The following is a 27,457-nucleotide window of genomic DNA, read 5'->3' as shown; positions in this document are numbered from 1 at the left end:
TCCTTTCAATAACGTGCATCAGCAATTCTTCGTATTGGGTGATTAACGTCTCGACGTTGAACAAGCCATATTTACAAAATATCTAGTTTAAAAAATTACACACAATATTAATACGGGCATAAATACTTTATTAAATATCCGTATACATACATAGACACAAATGTAATATGTGAAATAACAAAAATATATACAATTCAGTACCCTTATATAAAAATACATAATGAATTCAAAATTTTGCTCTGTTATAAAGTAAGATACCACTAAAACCAATTTTTTTAGCTCATAAAAGGCAGCAGAAGTAGCACTACTACGTTATTGTTGATCTTTTTTATACCTGTTGATCTTGATATGAAAATTTTAAATAATTGTAATACCCGTAGCTAAATAAAAAAAATTACGTGCATTTTAAACGGGTAGGTAACATTAAGATACTTATACATACTATCTTAAGTTATGCTGGCTAACAAGTTTAAATTAATTTAGTAAGTACATTAAAATTCTGCATAAAAAAACCAAACATATTGAAGAACATATAACAAATTAAATTTATACATTTCTTGAGACATATTTCAGGATATGGAGTCTTCATAAAAATAGTTTATATTTTTTGTAAAAATAAAAGTTAAAATTCATTCTATTTAATATTAAGATTGGGGTAACTTATTAAACTAATCCTTCAGTATTCACATATCCCAAACTATGTATGTTTATGTGAACTACATACCTGCTTATATAGTAAAAAATCCCTGAGATCGTAATTGTTACTAAAAACAGGAATATGTTTCAATTTAGGTGAAATACTAAAATCTACATAAAATTTGGCAATAACTGGAAGGGGATTAATGCGAGAAAAATATTTAAATATAATGTGCAGAGTAGAAAAATTGGACTCAATTTCGAACTTGGTTAGAGCTTTGATGCTTTACATTAATATTAAATGATTGCTAATAATATATAGAGATAATTTAAACTTTTCCCAATAAAAACTTTAAATACATAATCTACATTTTATTTTTGACTTTTATTTTCACTCGCATACAACGCCAGTGCTCTAAAGTTCATTCGTTTACCAAATTCCCATCAGTAAACATGAGCACGTGTTGATATTCGCTGTCTCATTCGTCAAGAGGCTATTAAATATAATTTATTACCATAAGCGAGACAGATTCTCATGTTACAGATCCCGACTTGTCAACATTTTAAATTCAAATATATATTGTGTTATATTTATGTTATAGTTATTGTTAAGTTATTTACTGGTCGTGTTATTTTTTAGAGTTTAGTTTAATTGTGATATAATGATTAAATTTCAAGAAATTCTTACACTAACAATTTCAAAAGTAAATATTTTTAAAAATCATATGATACATAGGTCGTACATCAGTACGACCCTGTTTGGCTTACACGTGGTTCTATTGACAATTGGGAATTTGTAAAATGAATAGGGTTTACTATAAGAACTGGACATTATGAATCCTAGACTGTGCGGTGCGTGATGTTCCGAAAAACAGAACATTTTTATCAATAACTAAAAAACTTGTTTTGATACATCTGAAATCTTGCATGAATACAGTGTTATGTATAATATACAATTTAAATAGTCACTTATACAACAAATCCTATACATAATGGGACATTTGTTATATAAATATCTTTATAATTATTCAATATAAAATTAAAATAAAACATAATCCTAAACACTAAGGTAATCGTGACTAGATCGAGACATCAAGAAATATTGTGATAATTGAAGTGTAATTTACAAGATTACGGTAATCGCCCTAGGATAGTCCTATGGCTATAAAGATTATAATAGACATTGGTATTAAGTAAAAATTGTGTTTCTAAACGCTAATATATCCGCGAACGTAAGTATAGTATAACCTAGGGTCTTCTTAATGTAAGGCATAATTTTTAAAATACCTTCACTCTTTAAATATTACATAATAAAATATTATATTTAGCACTTTCTAACCCTTTTAGAAATTATGGAAGAACTTCTGGAGATCCAAATTAAAGAAGTAAGTAGGGATTGGGAGAAATTCTATTAATGGTGATTGAAGTAAGCGCTTGCAAGATTCTGAACCAGATCCTATTTTCCCAGAAAAGGTTTTTAAAAAGAAATGGTCTTCCAAAAATCAAAGAAGTATTATTTGTGGATTATGATCCTTAATACTAACTTTGAACTGCAGAATATCTACAAGCATACGTTTGGTGGTAAAGATATTACCACTATAATTAAGCGAAACCGCCTGCAGTGGGCAGGACATGTAGCCCGGGCCCCTGAGTCAAACATGATAAAAAAGATTCTAACAGCGCAACCCGTAGGAATGAGAAGACGGGGTAGACCAAAGCTAAGGTGGATGGACGGGGTAACACAAGATGCCGAGAAGATCGGAGTCGGCAACTGGAAAATGCAAGCGAGGGACAGAATAGAATGGCGTAGAAAGCTTGAGAAGGTCGAGGCCCTCTAAGGGCTGTAGCACCAAGATGATGATGATGATGATCCTTAATACACTAAAGATCTTCGTGTGGACAAAATTATGTGTTATTTCTGGTCGCAAGAATTGTTTAGTTGGATCCGATCAAAGTCACGACAATCAGGTTCCGACTAACGAAACGCACTTTATCTAGTGCGCGAGGATCTAGTATATGTAATATATAAAAAATTGCTCATCTTTTATCATACTACTTACGCTATAACATTCCAACAAATCAAGAGAATCATAATTTATACAAATTATTTGTAAGTGTTTAGAAGTGAAGATTAATGTTTACACGACACAGAACATTTTAACTATCATTACAATAATTACTATGCAGTAAAATATATTTTTATCACAGTTTATGCAATGAGAGGCACATTATTTGACAAATTGTTGATTATTGGCACATTAGACATGTCTTCCAGTTGTAATGACTAAATGTTATTAATATTGTCAGAAAAAGTTATTCAGGCTTAGTATTTTAAAAGTCAATGTTTCTCCTACGATTGTATCACATAATTTCGACTTATATCTGGCCAATTTTCTACTGGATTGTTTGTTTCTTCTTAATTACATTATTACTCATATAAATTATTTCTTTTATCTCGCGTATATACTTAATTTCCTTATATTCTGCTTTATCTCAGAATTTCATTTATTTATTTCTCATTATCTTCTTTCGGAGATGTTCAGTTGGTACTTTATATTAGTAATTTTTTGCATTTGCAGGAATTACTTATATGTACCGGTTTCAAATGTTTTTACAACTTCCGATAAGCATCAATTAATGAGTTTCATCGAGACGTGAAGCCGTATCTCCCACCGAGTTAGCGGTGTTGCTAATGCGAGTTAATGGTAAAATAAATGTAAAGGGTATCGGCATAGCTCGCAACAAAGGATACAGTATAATACATATGTGTATAAGATGGAAGGAAACCGTATATACGTATTTCTGATTATTAGTCGTCTTCAGTACTGTGCAGCCAAGTTAGAAAAGGAACATGTTAACTTGGGAAAGGATCACTACAGGAGCAATGCTACCAATTTTTGGTAACAGTGTTGAAGACTTCCGAGGTTTCCAGAGCAATTGTTGCTATGGAAACCTCGTGTAGTTAGAAGTGTTTGACACTACGTTTACTTCACCACGTCTACCCAAAGCCTTCCTCCGATATGCCTTTCTTAATAGTTTCCTGTGTGCGAGTGATATAGGCAGAGGACAGTTTAGCATATACTTCTTTCTTCTTGTATGGTTGTTACATCATTTATCCAATAAGCTCATTGCGCGTGAGTTGAAATCTGATCGAAATATTTTGCGAAATTTTTTGTTATTTTTTTTCAATATTAGTTACAAAATATGTTACTCTGTAGACTGTTTTTACAACAAGTTTCTCACGAACTTGTGCTTCATCAACGAACAACTATAAAGAAAACTCAAAATATTTCATCAACAGTTAAAAACAAAAGATGAGCCCAAATGGTACCAAAAAAAGCAATAAGTGAAACATGCACTTTTGACACTAGTATAAGGAGACTATCCAACTATGTACACAAAAATTATTATAATGTTATCTGTCTCTCACTAACTGTTTTCATGTGTGTTGTGTGTAACAGTGTAGAAGAAGGTCACATATCTAATGAATGAATTATAGAAAACATGTTGCTAGCAAATTTAACTTCTAAATGTTAAAGTAATAATTTTTATAATCTATAATCTTTTCTATTAAAAAATATGCTGCCGATATCACGAAAAATTAATAAAAGCGAATTAAGAGTGGCTCCTTCTTTCGATCATTGCGTCCGAACGTGTTTTGAACCAATATTACACCCGAGTGCTAAATCACATGGTATCCATGTACATTTTTTTATTCGGTATGTTCTGTGTTGTATTAACAATAATTTACATATGCGTTAAATTTTTTTTACTATTAATAATAAAACCATTGTAATTAAAAATAAATGCTCACAAATCAATTAAAAATATCTGCAGATAAATTGGTAAATAATCCAAATATACTTTATTTACAACACAATAGAATTATGCGTCAGCACACATTGCAAAATATAGTACATGTTATTTGATATTTACAATATCTAACACCCATGCAAAATTTAGCCTTGTAGCTAGAGTGGGATTAATCAAATATACTTTTACCTAATAAATAAATGTGTATGCAGTAATTAAAATGGATTAAGCTTGATGTAATATATACATTTAAATTTAATACCAATTAATATATTACAAGAAAATTATATCATTTTTTATTGATTTACACCATTTAACAATTAAATGATCAGATGTGTCAGATATGACACAAGATTTTAAGGCAAAGATCTTTTTATAATGTCCTTATTGTGACCACCCTCAAAATGTGTAGTAGCCACTATGGGCTGTTGGCCTACAAGATCTAGGCCAAGCATATCAACTTTGAAATGTCATAACCAATAACAAAATCTTTGATTATACACATTTTAACATAATTTGTACAAAAAATCCTTTTTTGAGAACGATTTCCGGAGTGGAAATCGAGATGTCAAATATTAGTTAGTTAAAAATGTGATTTTCATTACAATCGCAACCAATAATTGTGGCTTAATCCCATAAAAACATAATATTTAATTCCTTAAAAACATAATATTTAATTTGAGTTTTTGTTTCCAACTTTATTTCGTCGATTTAGTAGAGTTTTCGAGCCCTAATTTTATATTATTTAAGTTAAACGTATAAGTACCTATTAATATTTGAAGTATATGATTATATGAAAGATAAAATATTATGAGAGAAACTTTTTTAACCACACACACCGGTATATTTAAAGGAACAGAGTTAAATTTTATGAAATGATTGGAATCCCTTTTATTACCTGACTCTGTTGGGTAAATCAAGACTGCCATGAAATTCTACTATTATTGTTTAATTTACGTTTTAATTTGTTTTTCTTATTGTTACATAAAATAGTCAATAATGGGCGATTATTAGCATTAAATGAGATTGGTCTAGCCTACAGTGATGTTGCCTTGTTTGTTAAATCAAAACCGACGATCCATCGCAATGTTATAAGTTGTAGAGGAACTGTAGAATATGTCAGAGTAAGATAAAAAAAGGCAGAAAATGGGCCAAAAAATATAAAATATATATAAATATCTGTGTTCCTTTAAATTTGCATGTATGTTTATTATGTAAAGCATAACAATGCTTCATATTTTGTATTAGAGATTCAATATTTTTGTTTATTTTCAGCATACTCCATTTTTTTTAGCATTATTTAATATCTCAGTATTACCAGAAAAACTATAGAATTACTCAGCCTTTGTTTGCACTGTCTATTGAGAGTGAATCGTTAAAAAACCGGCCAATGAATTTGTTACGAAGACTGATACTTTTGGCACTTATAAACATGTTCGACATATTATATTAAATAAAGGTCATTGGAATGTGCTAAGATAAATGAAATTGGGGATATCTTTTGCAATTGATTTGGTAGCAAATATTTGCCACGGAAACATTTGTGAACATTATTCAGTTTACAATAACCATAGCAAATTATCAAACGTCACAATTACTAAAATTCGTTAAAATAGACCGTTACAAATTATTATATAATGTTTATGTAGTTTTCGTACCATAGATCAACAAAAAAAATTTTGATAGCAGAGTTTCTAATTAAAAAACTTAAGTTATTTACGACTAAATATGTACGATACGAGTATTGAAACAGTCAGTAACAATGAGTTGAGGTAGAAAGCACAGCCTGAGCAGGGTTTACTAGCGTAGCTAAAGAAGTCTTCGTTGAGTTTTTTGTAGCCACCATCTGCTGGGCAGTTCAGTGCCAAGGCTTCGGCGAAACATTTTTTGACTACTCCATAATCACTAAAACAAAAAAATAAATTGTAGAATTAAAACAACATATTTCACTTGTGTTACAAAACTAAAATACAACAATATAGATGCTTTAGAAATATATCCAATTTTGGAATAATTTCACTATATTTGGTTAGTGACAAAAACTTCCGCACTTCTGCACTCCCTAGAAACATTATGTACAAACAATAATTATTGTATTTGATATTTTATATTCACAAATTTCTGACTTCTGCCCTCTCTAGAAAAATGATGTGCAACCAATTATTGCATTTGATATTTTATATTCACACCTTTGTGTTAAAACTTCTATTAAAATATATTTACCTAACCGAAATAAATTTTAAAATAATTAAATTTTTTTAAGCGTCCGCACTCTATTCTGAGCTGATTTCATAATGCCTGATAGAGGCATATGGTTACCATGTACCGACATGTGGTAACAAAAAACAGTTTGGGCCTATAGGGCCTTCAAAAAGTTTACCATTTGATTGTTTGAGTATTATACGTAGATAATTTCTTCTTCTTCTTCCTTCTTGTGTGTATGCTTTAAGCCTGTTTTTTCTTCAATATTAGCCTCCTAAATTGTTTAAATTATCGCACCATCTTTTTCTTGGTCTGCCAATACTTCTTCGTTCATTTGGTGACTTATCTCGTGCTATTCGTACTATCCTATCCTCTGCCATTCTACTAATGTGTTCGTTCCACTCCTGTTTCCGTTTTGTCACCCATTCGTTTATGTCTTCTATATTGCTTGCTCTTCTTATGTTTTCGCTTCTCTCCCTATCCAACAGACTTTTCCCTGATATTCGTCGAAGTATTTTCATCTCTGTTGTTTCTAGTAGTCGTCTCGTTTTAGATGTGTCAGGTCTTGTGTCCGTCGTGTATGTTAATATAGGTCTAATTGCTGCTTTCTAGATTATTATTTTTGTGTCTTGTCTTAGGTGTTTGTTATTCCATTAAGAGATCCCGCCGCTTTACCTGCTTTTAAGCTTTGTTGTCGTACTTCTTCTTCAACATCTCCGTAACTAGTTATATCTGTTCCCAGATATCTAAACCCTGCTTCCTGCTTTATTATTCGATAGTAGATATTTAGATATTGTCATACATTTGTTTTCCTGTTGATACTATCATATTGTATTATTGGCTTGTTCTTGGCTGTTGTATTGAAGATGTGTGTTAATATTTGGAGATCGTCTTGTGTCTCGGCGATTAATGCGATTAATTATACTGCTTGTATTATTTCGTCCATTATTATATTAAAGAGAAGTGGGCTTAACGAGTCACCCTGTCTGACTCAGCTTTGTACTGGTATACACTGTGTTAGTTTTCCATGTATCTTTGCCTGTATTCGATTAATGAAGTAGATTTTTTCGATGGTTTGTATAATATTGATTGGTATGTTTCTTTTATACAGTAGATGTAAGACGTCTTCGACTTGGATGTGATCGAAAGCCTTTGTCAGGTCTATAAAACATAGATATGCTGGTTTATTGTACTCGATGGCCTTTTCTGTGATTTGTCTTAGTACAAATACGGCGTCTACGTAGTATCTTCCGGATCTGAATCCTTGTCTGATAAAGTTGTTAGTTTATTGATTTTGTTGGTTAGGACTTTTGTGGTAAGCTTAAGCGCGGTGTTCAGAAGATTTATACCTCTATAATTGTTGGTGTCTTCTTTATCTCCTTTCTTGAACATTGGTATCATTATGCTGTTTCTACATGCGTCTGGTATCTTGCAGTGCAATATTAGTTTTTGTATAAGTTTTGTCATCGCTAGGGTTATACGTTCTCCTCCATGTTTTAGAAGCTCGTTGGTTATTCCGTCTGGTCCTGGCGACTTTCTATTTTTGAGTGAATTTATGGCTATCTCTACTTCCTGAAAACTGATTTCTATTTCGTGTCTTAATTCAGGTACGTTATTGTGTTGATTATTATTTTCCTTTATTTTAAACAGTTCCGTCAGGTATCTTTCTCATTCGTTTGGTAGTATGTTATTGTATTCCTTCAATTCTGCCATTTCTTTCTGTTGGTTTCTTATGAATCTCCATATTTGTTTTTGTGTATCGTAGAAGTCGCTTTCCATCCTTCTTGTAAACTGTTCCCAGTGTTCATTTTTTGTTCTTCTTATCAACTGCTTTGTTTTATTTCGTATTCTTCTATAGGTGTCTCGGGATTCTGGAGTATTTGATGTTTTGTACTTCATGTAGACCTCTCGTTTATCTTTACATTTCTCTTTTATTTCTTTTCTGAACCATGGTGTATTGTTGTCTTTTTTTTCAGTATGACTTTGCGTCTTTCTAGAGCTTCTGTTGCTGCTTCTTCAATGTTGTTTTTAATTTTCTCCCTGCTCGCGTTTATATCTTCGATGTCGTCTATTTGATTCAGCTGTATCTTCTGTGCTAGCCTCCTTTGGCACATTTCTCTTGTAGAGTCGTTCCACAGTGATTCTACATTGAATTTTTCCTAGGTGATTTCCTGTAGAAAATGTTTTGGTGTTATTTTCATTATTATTTTTGCTAGTACTAGTTTGTGTTCACTCCCTGCGTCTGTTGAGTTTAAAGTTCGGATATCTAGAATCTGCTTTGGATGGATTTTTCTATTAGTGACTATAAAATCAATCATCGATTTGTGCCCCCTGGAGTATTCAAATGTATATTTATACTAGAGCTTGAAGGTGGAAAAATGTATTATTGGTTCTAAGTTCGTTAAAAGCACAGAGATTAGTCATGAGTTCTCCATTTGTGTTGACATGGTTTTCATTACTGGAACTCTTTGTTTTACTCCTGGAACTATTTTTCATTTCCGATTCGTGCATTAAAGACATCGATAAGAATTAAGGGTTCTTCATAAGGTATTTCCTTCAGGATGGTTCATAGAAAATATTGGTTATAATCTCTTCGGCCTTTACCTTTCTTCTTGGTTTCTTGGATTGCACAAATGTGTATGTTTTTATTTATCAGTTTTTCTATTATCTTTTGGTCTTTGTTGTTGAAAGAAGTAATGTTACATGTTGCTAATCTGATTGTGGGCTTAGACACGTAGATATGTACTATATAATTGTTTTTTTTGTAGAAAAAGTTAAGGTTAAGAAAAATTGCCACTTCAAGGAAAAGGTAATGAAAAGTTCATTTCCAATAAAAACTTGATTTGATTGAGTTTCATTTTAAGAAATAGGCTTTTGGTAATTATCTATTTATCTATCTATTTATTTTTTTTATTCTCGAATCAGCGCCGCCTAAACAAAATTATCACCTGCTGCCACGGCTGATATATGATTGAACAGTAAAAACTATTAATAACTTGCACATTTGTAAAAAAAACTACACACGTATAGAACGATCTGAAACCTGTAAAAAACGTTAAATGCGGTTATATTTGTTATATTTGTCTTTTTTCATCAAGTTTTCATGATGTTTTTCTACTTTCTATAGTTTTTGCGACAATTATTTCTTAAATAATATTCTGCAGAAGTTGATATTTTATCCTCCATCATGATATCTGCAAGATATTGCAGATGATGGATGACATCTGATGGGTAATAATAGTCCTCTCTATTTTTCATTCTACGATTCTCTTAGTATCATTCTGTAAATCAACATAAAAGCAGAAAGTAGAGTCGAATATCTTATCATAAACACTGACGGTAGCAGAAACGCAAAAGTTTTTTGAAGCAAAGCTTCTATACTAGAGTTGTATTTTACTTTTGTATCTATTGTGAAATACTGAGGCAAGCGTCACGGAACTAGCGCCACAAGACGCAGTCGTTACGAGTAGCGTCATAGAATAGCAAAATATATAAAGTTTGTTTATATATGTGTCACATATGGGTATTTCCTCGGTATTCTTTGAACGAAGCCGCTTTAGGATATTTTGCGTTCCCGTTTAAGTGTTTTGTTTATACCAAGTTGGGCGAATGAATTTTAAAGATAATTACATCACTTTCGCTGAGGCCTTTGAAAGTTCATGTGAAGTTTAAGTGGGAATTGTAATATTTAAAATTGTAGATCTTAGGGTGTGGCTTAGCTGTCATTTTAATTGTTCTCCGTTTTAAGATTTAATATTGACATGTGACAGCTTTTGACATTTGGTAAATATCTAATCATATTTGAGATTTTGTTTTGTTTTTAAAAAAAGCCTCTATGCATAGTTTCACTTAACAATATAATTTTTTATTTGTAATAATTTATTTCTACTACAAATTATCGCCCAGTAACAATTGTAAGTTTTATAGTATCTCCAACTTCTAGAGTTTGTAAACTGATAGGACTTGGTAAGCCTGTTTTTGATATTTTGTATTTTATTGTTATTATCTATATTTGTAACTGTCTGTGGTGAAACAACAATAAATGTGTAATTTTTTTTCCTAAACCATTTTGTTTATTTATTTTAAAAAAGTTTCTAACCTCTTTTATTTCATCTTTGTAGTTGCCCCAATCCAATCCCCTTGCCATTCACTTATCCACTACCCAGCTCTCCAAATGAACCCTGAGTGCCGTTCGCAACAGTTTCGTTTATTTGACTTGCCCTATCTCTACCCCAATAATTTCTGTCCCTAATTATTTTCAACCCCCCATAATAATACCCTATGTGGTAGGCAAAATATTCGTTACAATTTTAGGTCTGTATTAACAGATCAACAGTGTGTTAATAATGGAAGCTGTAGGTACAATCTCAACAATCCATAAAAAGGCAGCAGAAATTATTGCAATAACTATCATGGAATTTCGGTTACCAGCATCATTAGAAGATTGTATATAAAGATGCTTAAAAATCGAATTGAAGAGTAGCATAAAAATATGGAAGTATAGACAAGATAGCCTTTTATCAAAAAGTTGATTAGCTCTCTGTGGACTTAAAAAGGTATAAGAAAGACAGTGTGACACACTAAAAGCAGTGAAAAGCATTGGAAGAAATAAGTATCAACATCAAAACAATTAAAGCAATCAAAAACTTACATCCCCCTTTTTTTCAAGATATGCCCTTAGTAAGGCAGTATCTACGGGATTCGGTATAATCATGGCCAACCTTTAGTAATCTGACTCTTAATTTTAATCCTTTTCCTTTACACATTGTTCTGTCAATTCCGAAAGTTGACATAATTATCTCGAAATATAAATTTTTCAGTTGTGTATATCCTATTGCAACAATAATTTCCAAAAAATGCATTAATGATGAAACGATCTACTCGTATATTTACACCTTACGATATAATTATAGATTAGAAACTTCGATTGGAATGAGAACATATTTTACACACTTTTAAAAATAAACTAGAAACCGGGCGTAGTGTATTCTCAAAAAGTTGAGAGGAACATTCGATGAATCGTCGTTCCTTATCGTGAAATATGACAATTAAAAAATTCTATATAAACGTTTTAAAGTCAATTATATTAGATTATTATATCATATGTTAATAGGTGGTAACAATGACAAAAGACATTTACCAAATCAAATATTTCGAAACACTGATTCTTGAAAAAACAAAAAAAAATCAAAATGACTAGTATTAAAGATAAGCAAAAACTTGCTGTGAACGGTACTGTTTTTATATTACGTACATTAGTATTAATTAATAGAATTGAAATCTCACTAATCACTAACGGACTAAAGACTAAACTAATGTTTGTAGACTTACAGAAAGCTTACCAGAATGAGCCAATAAACAAAATGTTTGACGTGCTCCAAAATTCTGGTTTGAATTACTTAAAACATAAACATAAAAGTTCTTGATAATATATGTATATAAAATCGATAGGCACTATGAAGATGGCAGACAAACTATCACGATATTTTTAAACATCTGAAAGTTAAAAAAAAAAAAAAAGGTTTTGTTGTCTTTCTCCTATCCTATTTAAATTTTAGACCCCAAAAACTTTAAGGTGCTCCTACCCTATCCTCATTTCCAGCTCTTAAAATCATACCTGGAAAATAGACAACTCCTGGTGAAACAAAGAACCGATTATATTGAGATATATCCTATCTGCTCAGGTGTCCCGCAAAGCAGCTTCCTTTGCCCAATATTACACACAACCAAAGTTATATGGAATCATCTGGTATTTCCTACTATTTCAAGCGAATTTAAAAAAAAAAACAATATACAAAGTCAAAGAATATTTATTTTAAAGCAATTTAATCCCCAATAAATAAAAAGGTAAAATCTTGAAATAATAAATTGAAACTACTTGTTTTAAGGTTTAATAACATAAAATTTTTTAATTAGAAACGACTAATCTCTAAATTGTTTTTATTTATTTGTGTTTTTTTTTTAGTAGTCAGTGTAACCACTCCTAACCCTTATGTAAGCTGCAATTTGCGTCGGCATGCTCCTAGCAGATTGTCAATATTTTGTTGTGGCAGGTTGTTCCATTCTTCATGAGCAGCTTGTACTAGCTGTGCAGTGTTTTGTGAATTTTCCCGGTCAGCTCTAATTCTTCTTTTAATCATATTCGACAATTGCTCTATATGGTTAAGGTCGGGTGAGCAAGCAGGTTACTCTAGAACAGTGATAGCTTCTACTCCAAGAAAGTCTATAACCACTCTGCTGGTAGGTGAAGGTGCAATACCATGCACGAACACTAAATTTTCTCCCATTGCCCCTCTCCAGAGCCTACCTACAGGTTCTAGAACTAAATCAACACACATGAGAGCTGTTAAAGTTGGTAGGATAAAAATTAAAGAAGTTTTTTTTACTAATCATAATGCCTCCTCAGAACATGACACTTCCTCCTTTATATCTGTGAACAGATCTGTTAATTTCCGTGTTTGCTTGTTTTCTTCGCTCTCTAAGTACACGAATTCGTCGATCATCTAATTTTCACAAATCATGGTTTCGACTGAAAATAGCACATTTTGCCAATTTCTAACATTCCAGTTTTGGTGTTAAAGATACCAATTTAAGCGATCAATATTGAGCTGACTGGATAACTCGAGAACCCGTAACTGTCTACTACTGCATAGTTCTTGGCTACGAAGTCTTTTTCTTATCATTTCAACTGAAACACTTACACCTCTAACTTCCAAAAGTTGCCTTTGGAGCTATGAGTGAGAAATTTTTGGTCTCTTCTAGCTAAATGGCTAATGAAACGATCGTGGCGAGCCATTGTTACTTTTTGCCCACTTTGTCTTAGTTCTTTGTTAAGCGTTACTAATTCCTGAAGATACATTTTTAATACAACGCCCTGTGTTACGCCAACCTCTGCCGGTATGTCTCTCTGAGACATTCCTTTTTCCACGAGACCAATAATCTTTCCCTTTGCACCTGCGTTAAATCCACATAAGACATATTTTCGGTTTTGGTCGCAAAAATAAGTATATTTATTTTCGTTTAATGTACAACTAAAGCATCTATTTATAACGTACAGAGCTGTGTTATCTGATTGATTTATTGTTTTGTTAATTTTCTATAAAAACCTTTATTCTTCGCAACAATAACAAGTTTTTTCAAAACAAATAAATATTGGTTTGAAATACATGGTGATTCCATATAAGTTTGGTTGTGTGTATATTTCAAAGTACAAGAAACAACTACAGTAAACTCGGTTCGCTATTCCCAGTCCGAACTGTCTAGTGAATTTAGTAATTATTTTTTTGCGAAGTTAGTTACTTTTTGACAGACTAAAAGTGGCTGGAAATTACTATACAACCAAGCACACGTACTCATAGCCAATATTAATAGTAAACAAACTAAATAGTAAATAAAATAGAACTTTGCGAATTACCGTTATTTTTATTAATATCGTTTAATTATGTTAAATTATAACAACTAAAATATATTTTTTAAATATATACTACCCAAAATTTGATGGGTTTAGTATACACTTCCACTATTTAGAATAATTCTTCTTTTTTTAAAGAAAGAAGTCTGCAATAGTAGGATACTTGAGCTATTAATACTGAAAAGTAGGAATTGTTGTGTTGTAGGTTTCCGACAATGAATCTGTCAAAATATGCCCGAGCTAAGCGAATGGAGTTTAGCAACGTATGCAAACAATACTGCTATTTAAGCATCCCACACAGATCCAACATCAGCCTCAAGAAATCTCCAATCAAACCTAAATATACAGGGTTACGCAATTAAACTGTTACCTATTCAAACGACCATAATTTTTTTTGTGAAATTATTTTTTATTGATTCCAATGACAAAAATGTGTGAAAATAATCAAAATTTCAGAATCCACTCACTTTAGCTCGATGTGGCCACCTTTTACCTTGACTATGGCCTTCAAACGATCAAAAAACGAGTTGCATGCTGCACGAATGTGATCTTCCGGTATTTTGGCCCATTCACGTTTAATTGCTTTCTTCAGCGCATCCATACCGGCATATTTTTTAGTCCTCACCTTGCTCTCCAAAATGGACCAGATGGAATAGTCCATCGGATTTGCGTCTGGCGAATAATTCGAAAGCCATTGTGTGGATCAAATGAAGTGTGGAACATAGTTTTTTAACCATTCTTGGTTCACACTAGCTTTATGAGACGGTGCCGAGTGTTGTTGTAACGTCCATGGTCTACAAGAAAAATGTTTGCGTGCCCATGGCTCTAAAGCAGCTTCTAAAACATTTTCCCGATAATAAATTGCATTAACTTTGACACCAGATTCAATAAAAACGATTGGAGAGTCCATCGGCGGTTACAGCTGCCCATACCATTACTTGAGATGGGAAATTACTTCGGGTGGCCGTTCGTAAGCTCAAACTTTCGTAGATGCGTTTGGTCAAGTAAACACGATCATTTTGAGAGTTTATGAACTGCTCAATAGTGAAATTTTTTTCATCAGAGAAATTACTTCAAATTAATTAAAAACTTATAAGGCTTGACCTTGAGCTCCTTTTTCAATATTTGTTGTATGCTTCGCTGGGATATTTTCAGTTCTTTGGCCATTAAATTAAACGCAAACAGATTGGACTTAAATTAAGTAATATGTATTAACTCATTGGCCGCAAATGATATGAATGAATATGAATAAATTGTCCTTGGATAACAAGGTTTTAACAAGACAATTAAACATGCTCGACGTTTCCGAAGTGCGTGGACTGAAACGATTACTGCTGTCCCACCTACCTTCAGGCCCCAATCAAACTTTGTGAAGTGCATTCAGACTAATAAAATTTTAATTTTAAGATATTTTTAAGGAGGTTACTCCTGGAGTAACCCTATAGTGTCATTATGTCAGTATATTTAACAAAATAAGACGAAGATAAGATAACAAATAAGTGCAGATTGCTGTAATCATGGAGTTAAATAAAAAAAATCTTATAGAACATTGATAAATCCAGCCAGGTCATAGAGGCCTTCACAGGCTCCTACATCCTAGACTCTGAAGTTGATGGCTGTTTTGTAGTACAAATTGTGTTTTATTTTGTTTTATTTTTAATGCAAGAATAGAAAGTCTTTCTCATTACTATCTATATTTAGACGCTGCTACGTAGTTTACAAAGGCTTTAAAAATAGGTATTCATGCCGCCTTTTCAGCGGGCTCTACGCAGTTCAAGGACACATAATATGCCTAGATATATTTTTGAAAATATTCAGATGTTTTTTCGGGCACAATGTATCGAACACAGATAACCCAATAACTAAGAGAATAGCTACTGTAAAAATTAGTTAAATGTCTCTCCTTGGCCACAAACGTCATTGAGAAATATCATTTATTTTTTCTTGTTTAATTCAAACAGAAACACATGTTAACACAACACTTGTAGGGTTATGTTCAACTTCATATTTAATTTTATATTTATGACATTCTGGGATTGTTGGATAGCCCAAAATTGACGAATTGCCTCTGAAGATGCTCTAGTGAGCGAAAGTACTTGGGCAAGATTTAATTAATAAAACTGTGCTCGATATCTGCCTTTATTTTATCAAAGTTCATTTATTCGAGCATTCAACCTTATATTAATACTATATAATTATTTATATGGTAGTTTAATCATTATGATTACGCAATATTCATAAAGATATAAAATAATTTAATCAATCTAACAACCACTTCTTTTTCCTTCTTTTTACCACCATTGATATTGAGATGGGTTTTTTTCAATAATTAGTTTTTCCTTTTAGTGTCAAAATAATGTTTGTTTATCACCTAAGAAGACCACAGATAATGCAACTAATTATGGAAATTACATTTTGGTCAAGATTCAAATTAACAAGTACACTATAAAATATGAACAAAAAAATACGTAAATGGTATTTATATATTTTTTTATTTAATTATTCTTGGAAAAAGAAAAAGTTTTCTTTTTAAACACAAAAAATAATACATTTTTTTTTGTTATCCAGACGAACCACCGATTCTGATCCAAGTTAGATGAATAGGTGAACTAGATCTAACAAAAACCCACGAAAGAGATACTTGGCCGTATTATTTTATAATTAAATATAAGTACTTGGAAATTGCAATATATTGGGAGGAACCGAAAGAGGCGAAATACTCTTAAATTTCCTATTGGAAAATAATTTATATATAATGAATAGCTTATTCTATAAGAAGATCAATAGAAGATGGACTTGGAGGAGCCCCGATGGTAAGACTAAAAACGAGATCGACTTTATCATCACGGAAAAACTTTAAAAAGACATAGAATGGCCCGAGCAAATGTAGAAATCAATATTAAGCAAGAAAAGGTAAAAAAAATAAACCTTGTATACGCCCAAGAAATAAATCACCGCATGCCTTTGCACGATGTTTCTTTGGTATTGTGACAAATGTCGACTTATTGCCGTTTGTATGCCCATGTAATCTCACTTTCTGTTATAGCAATCGGTACATAGACTTCTACCCTTTCATCTTAAAATAATTCAGAAATGTAGTTTTTCCATTCTTTTAACTGTTCATTGATATCTAATATTCTGTGTCCGTTTTTGTCTTCTAAACTTTGGGATAGTTGTTTCCGTTTGATTCCGGCGATCTCTTTTAATTTCTTGTGCAGATAAAATGTATCGTGTTTCTTTTCCTATTCTTCAATTTCATTACATTCTTTTAATAAATTGTGTTTTCGCATGTCTTATCTAATGCCTGATTATTGCGTGGATCCTCTTGTATTCGTTTTTATCTTTATTTTTGATTTCTTTTCTTTGGCCCATGAGTCTCAGCATTTTTTTTGTTATCCACCCTTGTTTTCTTCTTGTTTTTACTGCACTTAATTTTGTTCCTTGAACTGTCTTTAATATATCTTTAATTCTCGTCCAGTTTTTCTCAGCACTTTCATCTTTGCTTAATGTCAACTTTATTTTTTGTTCTAATACACTGGTAATTTCTTGTTTTACTCACTCATTCACTCACCTCAATCACTCATTTTCTCACTCACCTCATTCACTCACGTAACTCGCTCATCTCACTCACTCACTCCTAAATGCCTACAACTCCATCAATTTTGTTCTGATAACTCCGACAACAAAAAAATACCCTACCTCCCCTCTTAACTTTGAAAAATATATCAGCAGTACTTTACTCAGGAACACAAGGGTTGTAAACAACCTAAACGAAGTAGATACAATAACACAAGCACAAGAAAAGTTCGACCCACACATGAAAAAGCAAAAAAATTAGTAAAGAAACGAAAGTGGGGGAAATGTTGACACACAAGAAATACTCACCGTAAATAAAGTAATATCTAAAGCTAATAGACGAAACGTTAGGAAATATAAGAACTAGAAAATTATAAAAACTAGAAGAAAACAAAAGTATGGAGGTATTGAGAAAAATCTAAAATAGCAAAAAGGAAATCTTCCAACTTAAAGATAAAAATGGAAATATAGTCTCAGATATGCCAGGCATAATTACTGTTATGACAGTTTCTTGAGATTTATTCCATATAGAAAAAGTCCCTTCACGAGATGTCATCGAAAAATCCCGAAATATCTCGTAATGTCTGGAATGTCAGAAAATCTATATAAACACAAGAAGTTGACAGTTTAAGGTATTTAGTTTTCGAAGTTTATAGTTGTCACTGTGTTAAACTAATTTATAGATTTGAAAGAAGTGTAATATTACATGACTAGACGAACTAGAAAAAGAAAAACGGTATTTGAAAACAAAAGACGAATAGCTGATAAACTGTGTAGAAAAAAAACGAGAAAATACATGAACAAAAAATAAACACATTATCAAACAAATAAAATAATCTGTGCAGGAATATAAACTACCAAATAACCAGCAATACTACAGAAATTAAAGAAACTTGGAAAACATATTTTGAAAAACTACTGACAGAAAACTCTCACAATGATAATGTAGAATACATAGAACACGAACTATTGGAAGAGACAGAAAATGAAGAAAATGAAATAATAAAACAGTCAACGATAGAAGAGGTTGAAAGGGCAATCAAACTCCAGAAAAATAACAAGGCCTCTGGACGTGATCGGCCCCATAGATATCTATAATATTTTCGTCGACTTTAAACAGGCATATGACTCAATAAACAGAGCACCGTTATACAAAATATTAAGTGAATTTGAAATATCGTCTAAATTAGTTAGGCATATCCGAATGAGGATGTCGGATACAGTGGCTCAGGTACAGATAAAACATGAGATGACAGACCCATTTCAAATAACACAAGGATTAAAACAGTATGATGGGCTGGCACCAACATTGTTTAATTTAGCACTAAAATACGTAGTAAGAAAAACATCAGAAGGTAAAAACAACACAGTTATCAATCAATCAGTCCAACTGGCAGCATATGCAGATGACATAAACATCATGAGCAGAACCAAAGCAACAGGTGAGAATACGTATCATCATCATCATCCAGCCTTCATTTATCTCGTCCACTGCTGGATATGGGCCTCCCTCAAACTCCTTAATTCTTTGCGATTTTGTGCTCTTTGTTGCCAATTTTTGATGATACGTCTAATGTCGTCAGCCCAAGGTGTAGGTGGTCTTCCTCTACTACGTTTGTCTGATCTTGGCCTCCAATGTGTAATTTTGCTCGTCCATCGTGAGTCATGCATTCTCGCTACATGGCTTGCCCAATTCCATTTTAGTTCCGCTATGCGTTCCACAACATCAGCAATACTCGTCCTTCTTCGCAGATCTTCGTTTCTTATTCGGTCCCGCAACGTCACTTCCAGCATAGACTGTTCTATTCGTCTCTGTGCCACTTTCAATTTCGAAGCTATAGTCTGGGTTAAAGTTATAGTTTCCGCCCCATAGGTCATGACCGGTAATACGTATTGGTCAAATACTTTTCTTTTGAGTCTAATTGGTATGTTGGCCCTAAGTGTGTGTCGCAGTTTTCCAAAGGTTGCCCACGCTAAAGTAATTCGTCTTTGAATTTTTTTCGTCATAGTGGCATTTTTGTAAATATTGTAAATAAGTTCACTATACCTATGGTCAATCCTGCTGTCATTCATTGCTTCTATAAGGCTGTCTATTTCGATCGTGTCGAACGCTTTATGAAAATTTATGAACGTGAGGACAAGTGGTTTGTTGTATTCTATAGATTTTTCAATGAGCGTCTTTACTGTATGGAGGTGATTATTGGTACCATAATTTGATCGGAATCCTTCCTGCTCTCTCGGTTGATAGAAATCTAATTTTTTCTCCAATCTTGATGTCACAAACCTAGTGAAGAGCTTGTATATGTGGTTCAACAGGCTAATAATTTTCTAGGTCGGTTCTGTCTCCTTTTTTATGCAAAATGATGGTTATAGCATTGTTCCATTCTTTGGACACCTCTCTTTGCTGCAAACATGGATTAAACAGTTTCCTTAATTGATTTAATAGCATATCTCCTCCATTTACGATAGCTTCTATTACAATTCCATCCTCTCCTGGGGCTTTGTTATTTTTCATTTTTCTTAACGCTTGTCGAATCTCATGTACCTTTATTTCTGGCATTAGTTCAGAACCTTGATTCATGACTTTCTTTGAAATACGTATACGGAAGTTAAATCACCTACAAAACAAATAGGTCTGTCAATAAAGGAAAAAAAAAGACTAAAATCCTAGGACAAAGTCGATCGGAGAGGGCAACACGACCCTACCTGACAGTTGACAACTTAGAAACACTAGATAGCTTTATCTATTTAGGAGTCAACATCACAAATGACAACATTGACGATGCAGAGCTTAGTAGAAGAATCATCCTAACCAATTAGGCAATATGGTATACTTTGCTATGAGCCAGATATTCAAATAACGAGACGTACATAAAAAAACTAAGAATACGAATCTACAAGACCTTAATCCGACCGATAGTGAGCTATGGATGTGAAACTCGGGTGTTGACGCAAAAATCTGTAAATCGCACAGACATCTTTGAAAGAAAGGTACTGAGACGAATACTAGGCCCTATAAATGAGAACAACATATGGCGAATGAGATAAATTATGAAATATATAAAGAACCGCCTTTTTCTCAGTATGTCCGGCTACAGCGTCTTAAATGGACAGGCCATGTATTTAGGATGGAAGAAAACAGGCTTCCAAAAAAACTGTTGAATGATAGAACGCAGAGGAAGAGACCTATTGGAAGACCGAGAAAGCGATGGGAGGATGATGTGGATGAGGGCGCCAGAAATCTCCTTGGCAGTCGATCGTGGAGAGGATGGAGAGGTTTGATGAGGGAGGCCAGGGTTCGAATTGGGCTGTAGAGCTATAGGATGGATTCCTGGATATTCCAGAGCACATCGAACAGCCAATGCGAAAGGTAAATAATGTAGGATCCGACAATAGATATATCACGGAAGGAAATTCAACATGCTCTCAAAAATATGAAAAATAATACGATCTCCGGAAAAAATTGTGTAGTAATTTAGGCAATTACACTAGGGTTTAAGGATATACTATTGGAAAACAAAAATGATGAAAAATCTCGTCCCTAATGAGCTAAGAGAAATATGTGTATTTGGTCTTCGAAATAAGATTACTACTCAGAAGAGTAAGTTAAAGTTGGGCTGAATTCGGAGAGAAAAATGGGATACGTGTTTAAAACAAATTTCCCAATCAATTTGGGAAATAAAAAGGAAAGCTTTTAAGCAGTGTGTTCTACCAGTCCTCACATACGTACAGAAACCTTAAATCTCACAAAAACATCAGCGGAAAATTGAGAAGGACACAACGTACAATGTCAATGCTTTGACAAATAGACTAATAGACTTTAGACTCCAAATTTGACATCATTTATTTACTTTTTAATGGAACTATATCATCTCTTGCTTTGGTTTATCTGTAGCTTTGGTGACCTGTAACCTATTGAATCCAACTTCAACAGGATTTTCCCGGTAACACTCCCGTGAAAAATACGTGCATATATGTGTGTCTTGAGACTCTGTGACTTTTACTTCATACAAACAAATTAACGGACTGACAACGACTAGATTTCAAAACGGATTTACCAGGTGCTTACCAGTTTACAGTTAGGAAGTATTAGCTTAAGACACTTCTTTTAAAAAATCACTACCTTATTGTAGGATCAATTTTTGCGTGACAGTTTATATGTAAAAAAAAACAATTGGTATATATTTTCCCCAGTTTTCACTTTATCTTCCACACGTTTTGACCTAGTTAGATAGAAAAATCGACTTTTCTATTTTGGAATTCTACAAAACAAAACGCATAAAAAAATAACGAAACTACTAGTGCCACTCCCGTTTTAATCACATTATGTAGTGAATTTGTCATTCTAAATTTGTCGCTGTCAAGGACTGATCAAATAATAAAGCTGCGTTTCACTGAATTAAATACCATACCAGGGGATTGCAAAAAATGGTTTTATAAACCAATAAACATACTCCCGATGATTACACCAACCTATTCAAGAAGCCATATGCTAAGAGGCTTAATAATAGTAGATTATTTTAAGCTTCTTAAATATTAATATTAAGAACAAAAAGTAATTATTTTTTCCTAACATTAATAATAAAAAAAATTTCATATGGATCCAACTGATAATAGTAATTTATTAGGTTACGAGCCTTGTTCAATGCTATTTAAAATTTGGACTTGGATGGCTTCGTATCTTGAATAAAAACGCATATACAGATAATTTTGTTTTTGTACAACACAACAACCCATAAATTAAATTATTAACATTTCAAGAATCAAGAGTTACGTTGGCGCACATCGATGTAAAAAACTAAATAACTGCATTTTCAAAGTAAATAATTTATAATATATATGTGTATATATATATGTATATGTATATATATATATATATATATATATATATATATATATATATCACATAATGACGGTATTAGATTTTTATTTTGATACAGGGCAGCGACAACCGCTTATACGTATTTCGACCTCTTTAGGTCTCGTCAGAACGGTATAGCCACTGTTCTGAACCAAAACAAAAATCTCTCCCGTCCTAGATAATAGTTATCAAAATAACTATATACGGACGTAACTATGCCATCTAAAAACAAAAAGAGAAATCAAACGATTTCTACCTAGCGAAACCGAATTCAAATTTTTACCACTGTGTTTCCTAAAACTCGCGAAACAAACAGCTGGATAAATTACTCGGCAAGGGAATCTAAAATTGCATTCCACATGCCGTTCATCCTGGTCAAAATTCGTAGTGAATTCAGTTTCTGGTACTCCAAGCGAAATTCGGTTTCGCTAGGTAGAAATCGTTTGATTTCTCTTTTTGTTTTTAGATGGCGTAGTTACGTCCGTATATAGTTATTTTGATAACTATTGTCTAGGACGGGAGAGATTTTTGTTTTGGTTCAGAACAGTGGCTATACAGTTCTGACGAGACCTAAAGAGGTCGAAATACGCATAAGCGGTTGTCGCTGCCCTGTATCAAAACAAAAATTTAATACCGTCATTATGTTTTATTACTTACTTCGTTTGGAGTACCAGAAACTGAATTCACTACGAATTTTGACCAGGATTAACGGCATGTGGAATGCAATTTTAGATTCCCTTGCCGAGTAATTTATCCAGCTGTTTGTTTCGCAAGTTTTAGGAAACACAGTGGTAAAAATTTGAATTCGGTTTCGCTAGGTAGAAATCGTTTGATTTCTCTTTATATATATATATATATATATATATATATATATATATATATATATATATATATATATATATATATACACAGTATATCTCAGTAAATTGGAACCATATAAAAAACTTTTTATAATGGTATATCTTTTAATCTTGATAAATAGTTTTGTCTGGTCTAAGATCTAAGTTTATCAAAAAAGGCTCGGGTCATGTCGTGTGGCCCAAATTTTGTAAACACATATTTTCGCAAAAAAAAATATAATTATTTTGAAATTATTCAATTAAACATCCTGCAGTCATTATGTAGTCATCACTGTAGCAAAGTAATATAGCACCGTGGAGATTTTATTTGAAGATTGTATTCCTAAAGAGGAAGTCTTCATTACCTTATGATAAATTTTTTAGGTGCTTTACTACTCTACTGCAGTAGTTTAATCGAATTTAACAATAAATTGTATCTTTTACTTCAGTCACGTAAATCAATAAGGTCCTATTTTATACAGATTAAATGAAGCCTATTTGAATCGACCGTGGCTACATATAGGTACTAATGACACTAACAACTTTTTGCATTTCATATTAATCATATTTGTTCTTTAATGTCGTTTTCATTTTTGGCATGTCAAATCATTGTAGATTTTTATTTCTTTAAATATTCCTAATATGAAGTAGGTATTTACAGTTGGGTCCATGGTCTTTACTCATGCGTCATTAATACCTGGCGAGATACATTCTTATCTATCTTACACGCATGAAACTAAAGACAAACCAGCTTACCGCCTGCTGGAGGCGTTTTCAGATAATTGTGACGTTTCTGGTTTGTTTACTTGTGACTGTCACTTTGTTGAATTTTTGCTATTTTTTGTCCTATTTTTGCATTTAGAGGTTATTTATATTACACAAACAGTTATTTTCACAACTAATTTTATATTGGAGTTTGAAATTTTATGGTAAGTGTTTTTTATTTTGCCATTAATTTACATACAAAGTTAACCTCATTCACACAGATACGGAATAGTTTTCATTAAGTGTTCGCAAAAGTGAAAGAAATGACAAAAAGAAAATATTTTATTAAATTTTTTTAGATTATGCCTGGAAAAACTCTTCCCTCACAAGCACAAGAACTCGTTTGAAATTTAATCGAGTACTTTGAATTAGAAAAAAAAAGGAATGGGGGACCGTTGGAACCGTTGTCATCTGTTCAAGAGGTACAAAAAAAAACAATTTTCACATGTGTACTATTATAAACCTTTAATGATGACAAGCGTATATATTATTAATATTATTTATTTGCCAACTTTATTACATAACAAAATATTTATAATTAGGAACTTTTTATTTTTGTTTTTTTTTCTATTATTTAATATATTTTTAAAAAAATTAATACTATTTTAACTTTGTTTTAAAGGGGAGAAGCTGCACTTAAATTGGCGAGAAAAACAGTATACAATATACGAAAAAGAAAAGAAAAAAATTCTGTTTTATCTTCTCCTTAAAAAAAGCCGACCTCGTTTAAAACCGAAAACTACTGATTTACCATAGGGCAATAAAATGGCAATTCGAAATACAATCTATAATATGTACCAGGATAGTTAGTAACTTTTTAGAGAAACATGTAACCCGTGAAACGTTGATCAATGGGCTGCAGACTAAAGAAATCGTTTCTACAAGTAAAACATCCTTGAGTAGAATATTAAAATATTTGAGCTTTATATTTAAAAAAGATGATCATCGAAGAGCTTTAATTGAAAGAACTCATATCGCAGCACAACGAGCGTGTTTCTTACGTAAATACATGGAAAACAGAAATAGTACATATCCACGAGAAGTTGTATTTTTAGACGAAACGCGGATATTTTATTATGGGAAATAAAATGATGTAGTAAGTATGACAACAGCAGAAGTGTGCGTAAACCAGGTGGTTATGATGGAAAAATATTTATTGTGTTTCATGCCGGTTCAGCAAAATGTTTTATTTCAGACGCCAGTTTGTTATTTTGTTCCAAATCAATGACTGCAGATTATCACGGTGAAATGAATAGTACAATATTTACTAAATAAATAAGTACACAATTACTTCCTAATTTAGAACCCCCATATTTGATTGTCATAGACAACGCACATATATTGTAGATGAATTGAAACGTATACATGGAAACGAAGTGCTTAGATTGCCACCGTATCGCCCAGATTTTAATGCTATCGAATTAGTATCGGCAGATTGCAAGACTTACTATAATACATATATTGGAAGAGATGGATATAGAGATAGAACATGTTTTAAGTATGTGGAAGGAAGCAATTTAAAAGTGTAACGATGTCGCCTGGTCAAAGTGTGTAGAACATACTAAAAAATTAATTGAACAGCGGTTTATTCGAGAAGAAAAATGTGTAATACTTAACCTGCATTAATTAACATTGGAGATAACAGTTCAGATTTTAAAAGGTGATGAAAATGAAATATGAGAAACAATAAACATAAAAGACATACATTTAAAATTTTGCAACAATATTATTTGAGCTAAATAATCTTTAAATAAATTTACTGTTAGCTATAACATCAACACATTGTAAATATTATTGTATATTTAATTACATATTTTTTTATAAATTTTTTAATTATTTATTGATAACTAATGCTATTAAAAGAGTTTTTTAAGCTACTTCAAAGGTAGCTGTAATTCTATACCAAAATTTTAAAGCAAAACCAACATTTAACATTCTAGTTATTTGATAACGTCAAATTTTCTAATATAATTCGTGATTGGAGCAGTAGACACTTTTTGTCACTTGCTGTTGCGTGGAGTAAATTTCCGAATTATTTCGTATGCTTTAAATGATGACGCACTGGTAAAGAATTATGGACTCAACTGTATATTATTACTATTCCAGCTAATATATACAGTCTGTCCCAAACGTGATCTGTGTCCCAAACCCTTCTTTCAGTGCGTCACTAATTTTGACGTCATATAGGATTTTCTTCTTCTTCTTCTTCTTCTTTTTTTGGGCTATGTTCTAGACAATTTACCCAGTTTACTTCGAGGGTAGACACTTTTTGTCTTGCTTCAGCAATCAGTGTCTACCTACACTTATATTCTTCCTTTGTTTGTTTAAGGTTATTCTACATGTATACTTGTGCTGGTTTTTTTTTTCTTCACAGGCTAAAATATTAGTAATATAACACAACAAAGGTATAAACTTTTCTCGCTCGGGGGTAGCGTCCAAGCTTTGAACACACCAGAAATGCTACTTTATAATTTAATATTAAAGGTAGAAATAAAGTTGCATAAGGTGTTGATTGTATTTTCATTAATATTTGTGAGAATTGTATAAATATTTATGGGGGTGGGAAGTTTAGTTTTAGCTAATTCGGCATACAAGTCAAAGTGTGGGTTTTGATTTAAGTGACATTCTAATAAAATATGGTTTAAGCCTCCCACTTGGCCACATTCGCAATAAGGATCATCTTTGACTCCAATTCTGAATAGATGAAGAGGGGATGAGCAATGGCCCGTTCTCATACGGATGATTGTAGTTAAATGTCTCCTACTGATATATGCGAATTTATTGAACCATGGTAGTGTGTGGATTCGTTTATTAATTTTGGCATAGAATGAATTGCTTGTGCCATATCCTTCGTACCATTCAGCTGCCCAATTAAACCAAATCTCTCTTTTCAAGTAGGGTGTGAAATTTGAAAACTCTAGCTTGATATTCATGGGAATATTCAGGGAACGACCTATATTGGCAAGTTGGTCGGCCTTGTAGTTTCCAGTGATACCAGTGTGTCCTGGGATCCATGCTAGTAAGATTTTGATATTATTGTTCCTTGCTAGGATAATTCCTCTTTTCGTTAAATACGATATATGTTCTGTATCTTTAGAAAACCCTGTTTTTTTAATTTTTTGTAGTGCACTTTTGGAGTCAGAAAAGATAATGGCTTCTGTGATATTTTGTTCCCGTATAATTTGGACTGCATGATTGATCGCAGTAACCTCTGCTGTACATATTTGGGTATGATTGGGTAGTTTAGATGAAAATGAATAGTTTATATCTGGGGAAAAAACACCAAATCCCGCATTTCCCATTGTGTCCGTTGAGCCATCTGTAAAGATTTTTTTGTATGAATGGAATTTTTTA

The 27,457-nt window shown here is 32.4% G+C and overlaps 1 protein-coding gene across 1 annotated transcript in view; it reads right to left on the bottom strand.

Annotated features, from left to right (window-relative positions):
• Positions 1-111: 111 nt before the first annotated feature.
• LOC140434647 (uncharacterized) overlaps positions 112-27,457 on the bottom strand; it is a 147,433-nt gene continuing 120,087 nt past the window's right edge. The window contains exon 4 of the mRNA XM_072523060.1: positions 112-6,354. Coding sequence (XP_072379161.1) covers positions 6,162-6,354 — 193 coding nt within the window. The 3' untranslated portion in view covers positions 112-6,161. The remainder of the gene's footprint in view (positions 6,355-27,457) is intronic.

The sequence above is a fragment of the Diabrotica undecimpunctata genome, chromosome 2 (assembly GCF_040954645.1).
Source record: "Diabrotica undecimpunctata isolate CICGRU chromosome 2, icDiaUnde3, whole genome shotgun sequence".
Taxonomy (NCBI): Eukaryota; Metazoa; Arthropoda; class Insecta; order Coleoptera; family Chrysomelidae; genus Diabrotica; species Diabrotica undecimpunctata.
Note: the sequence above shows the minus strand (reverse complement) of the source record. Positions and strands in the feature narration are given on the sequence as shown.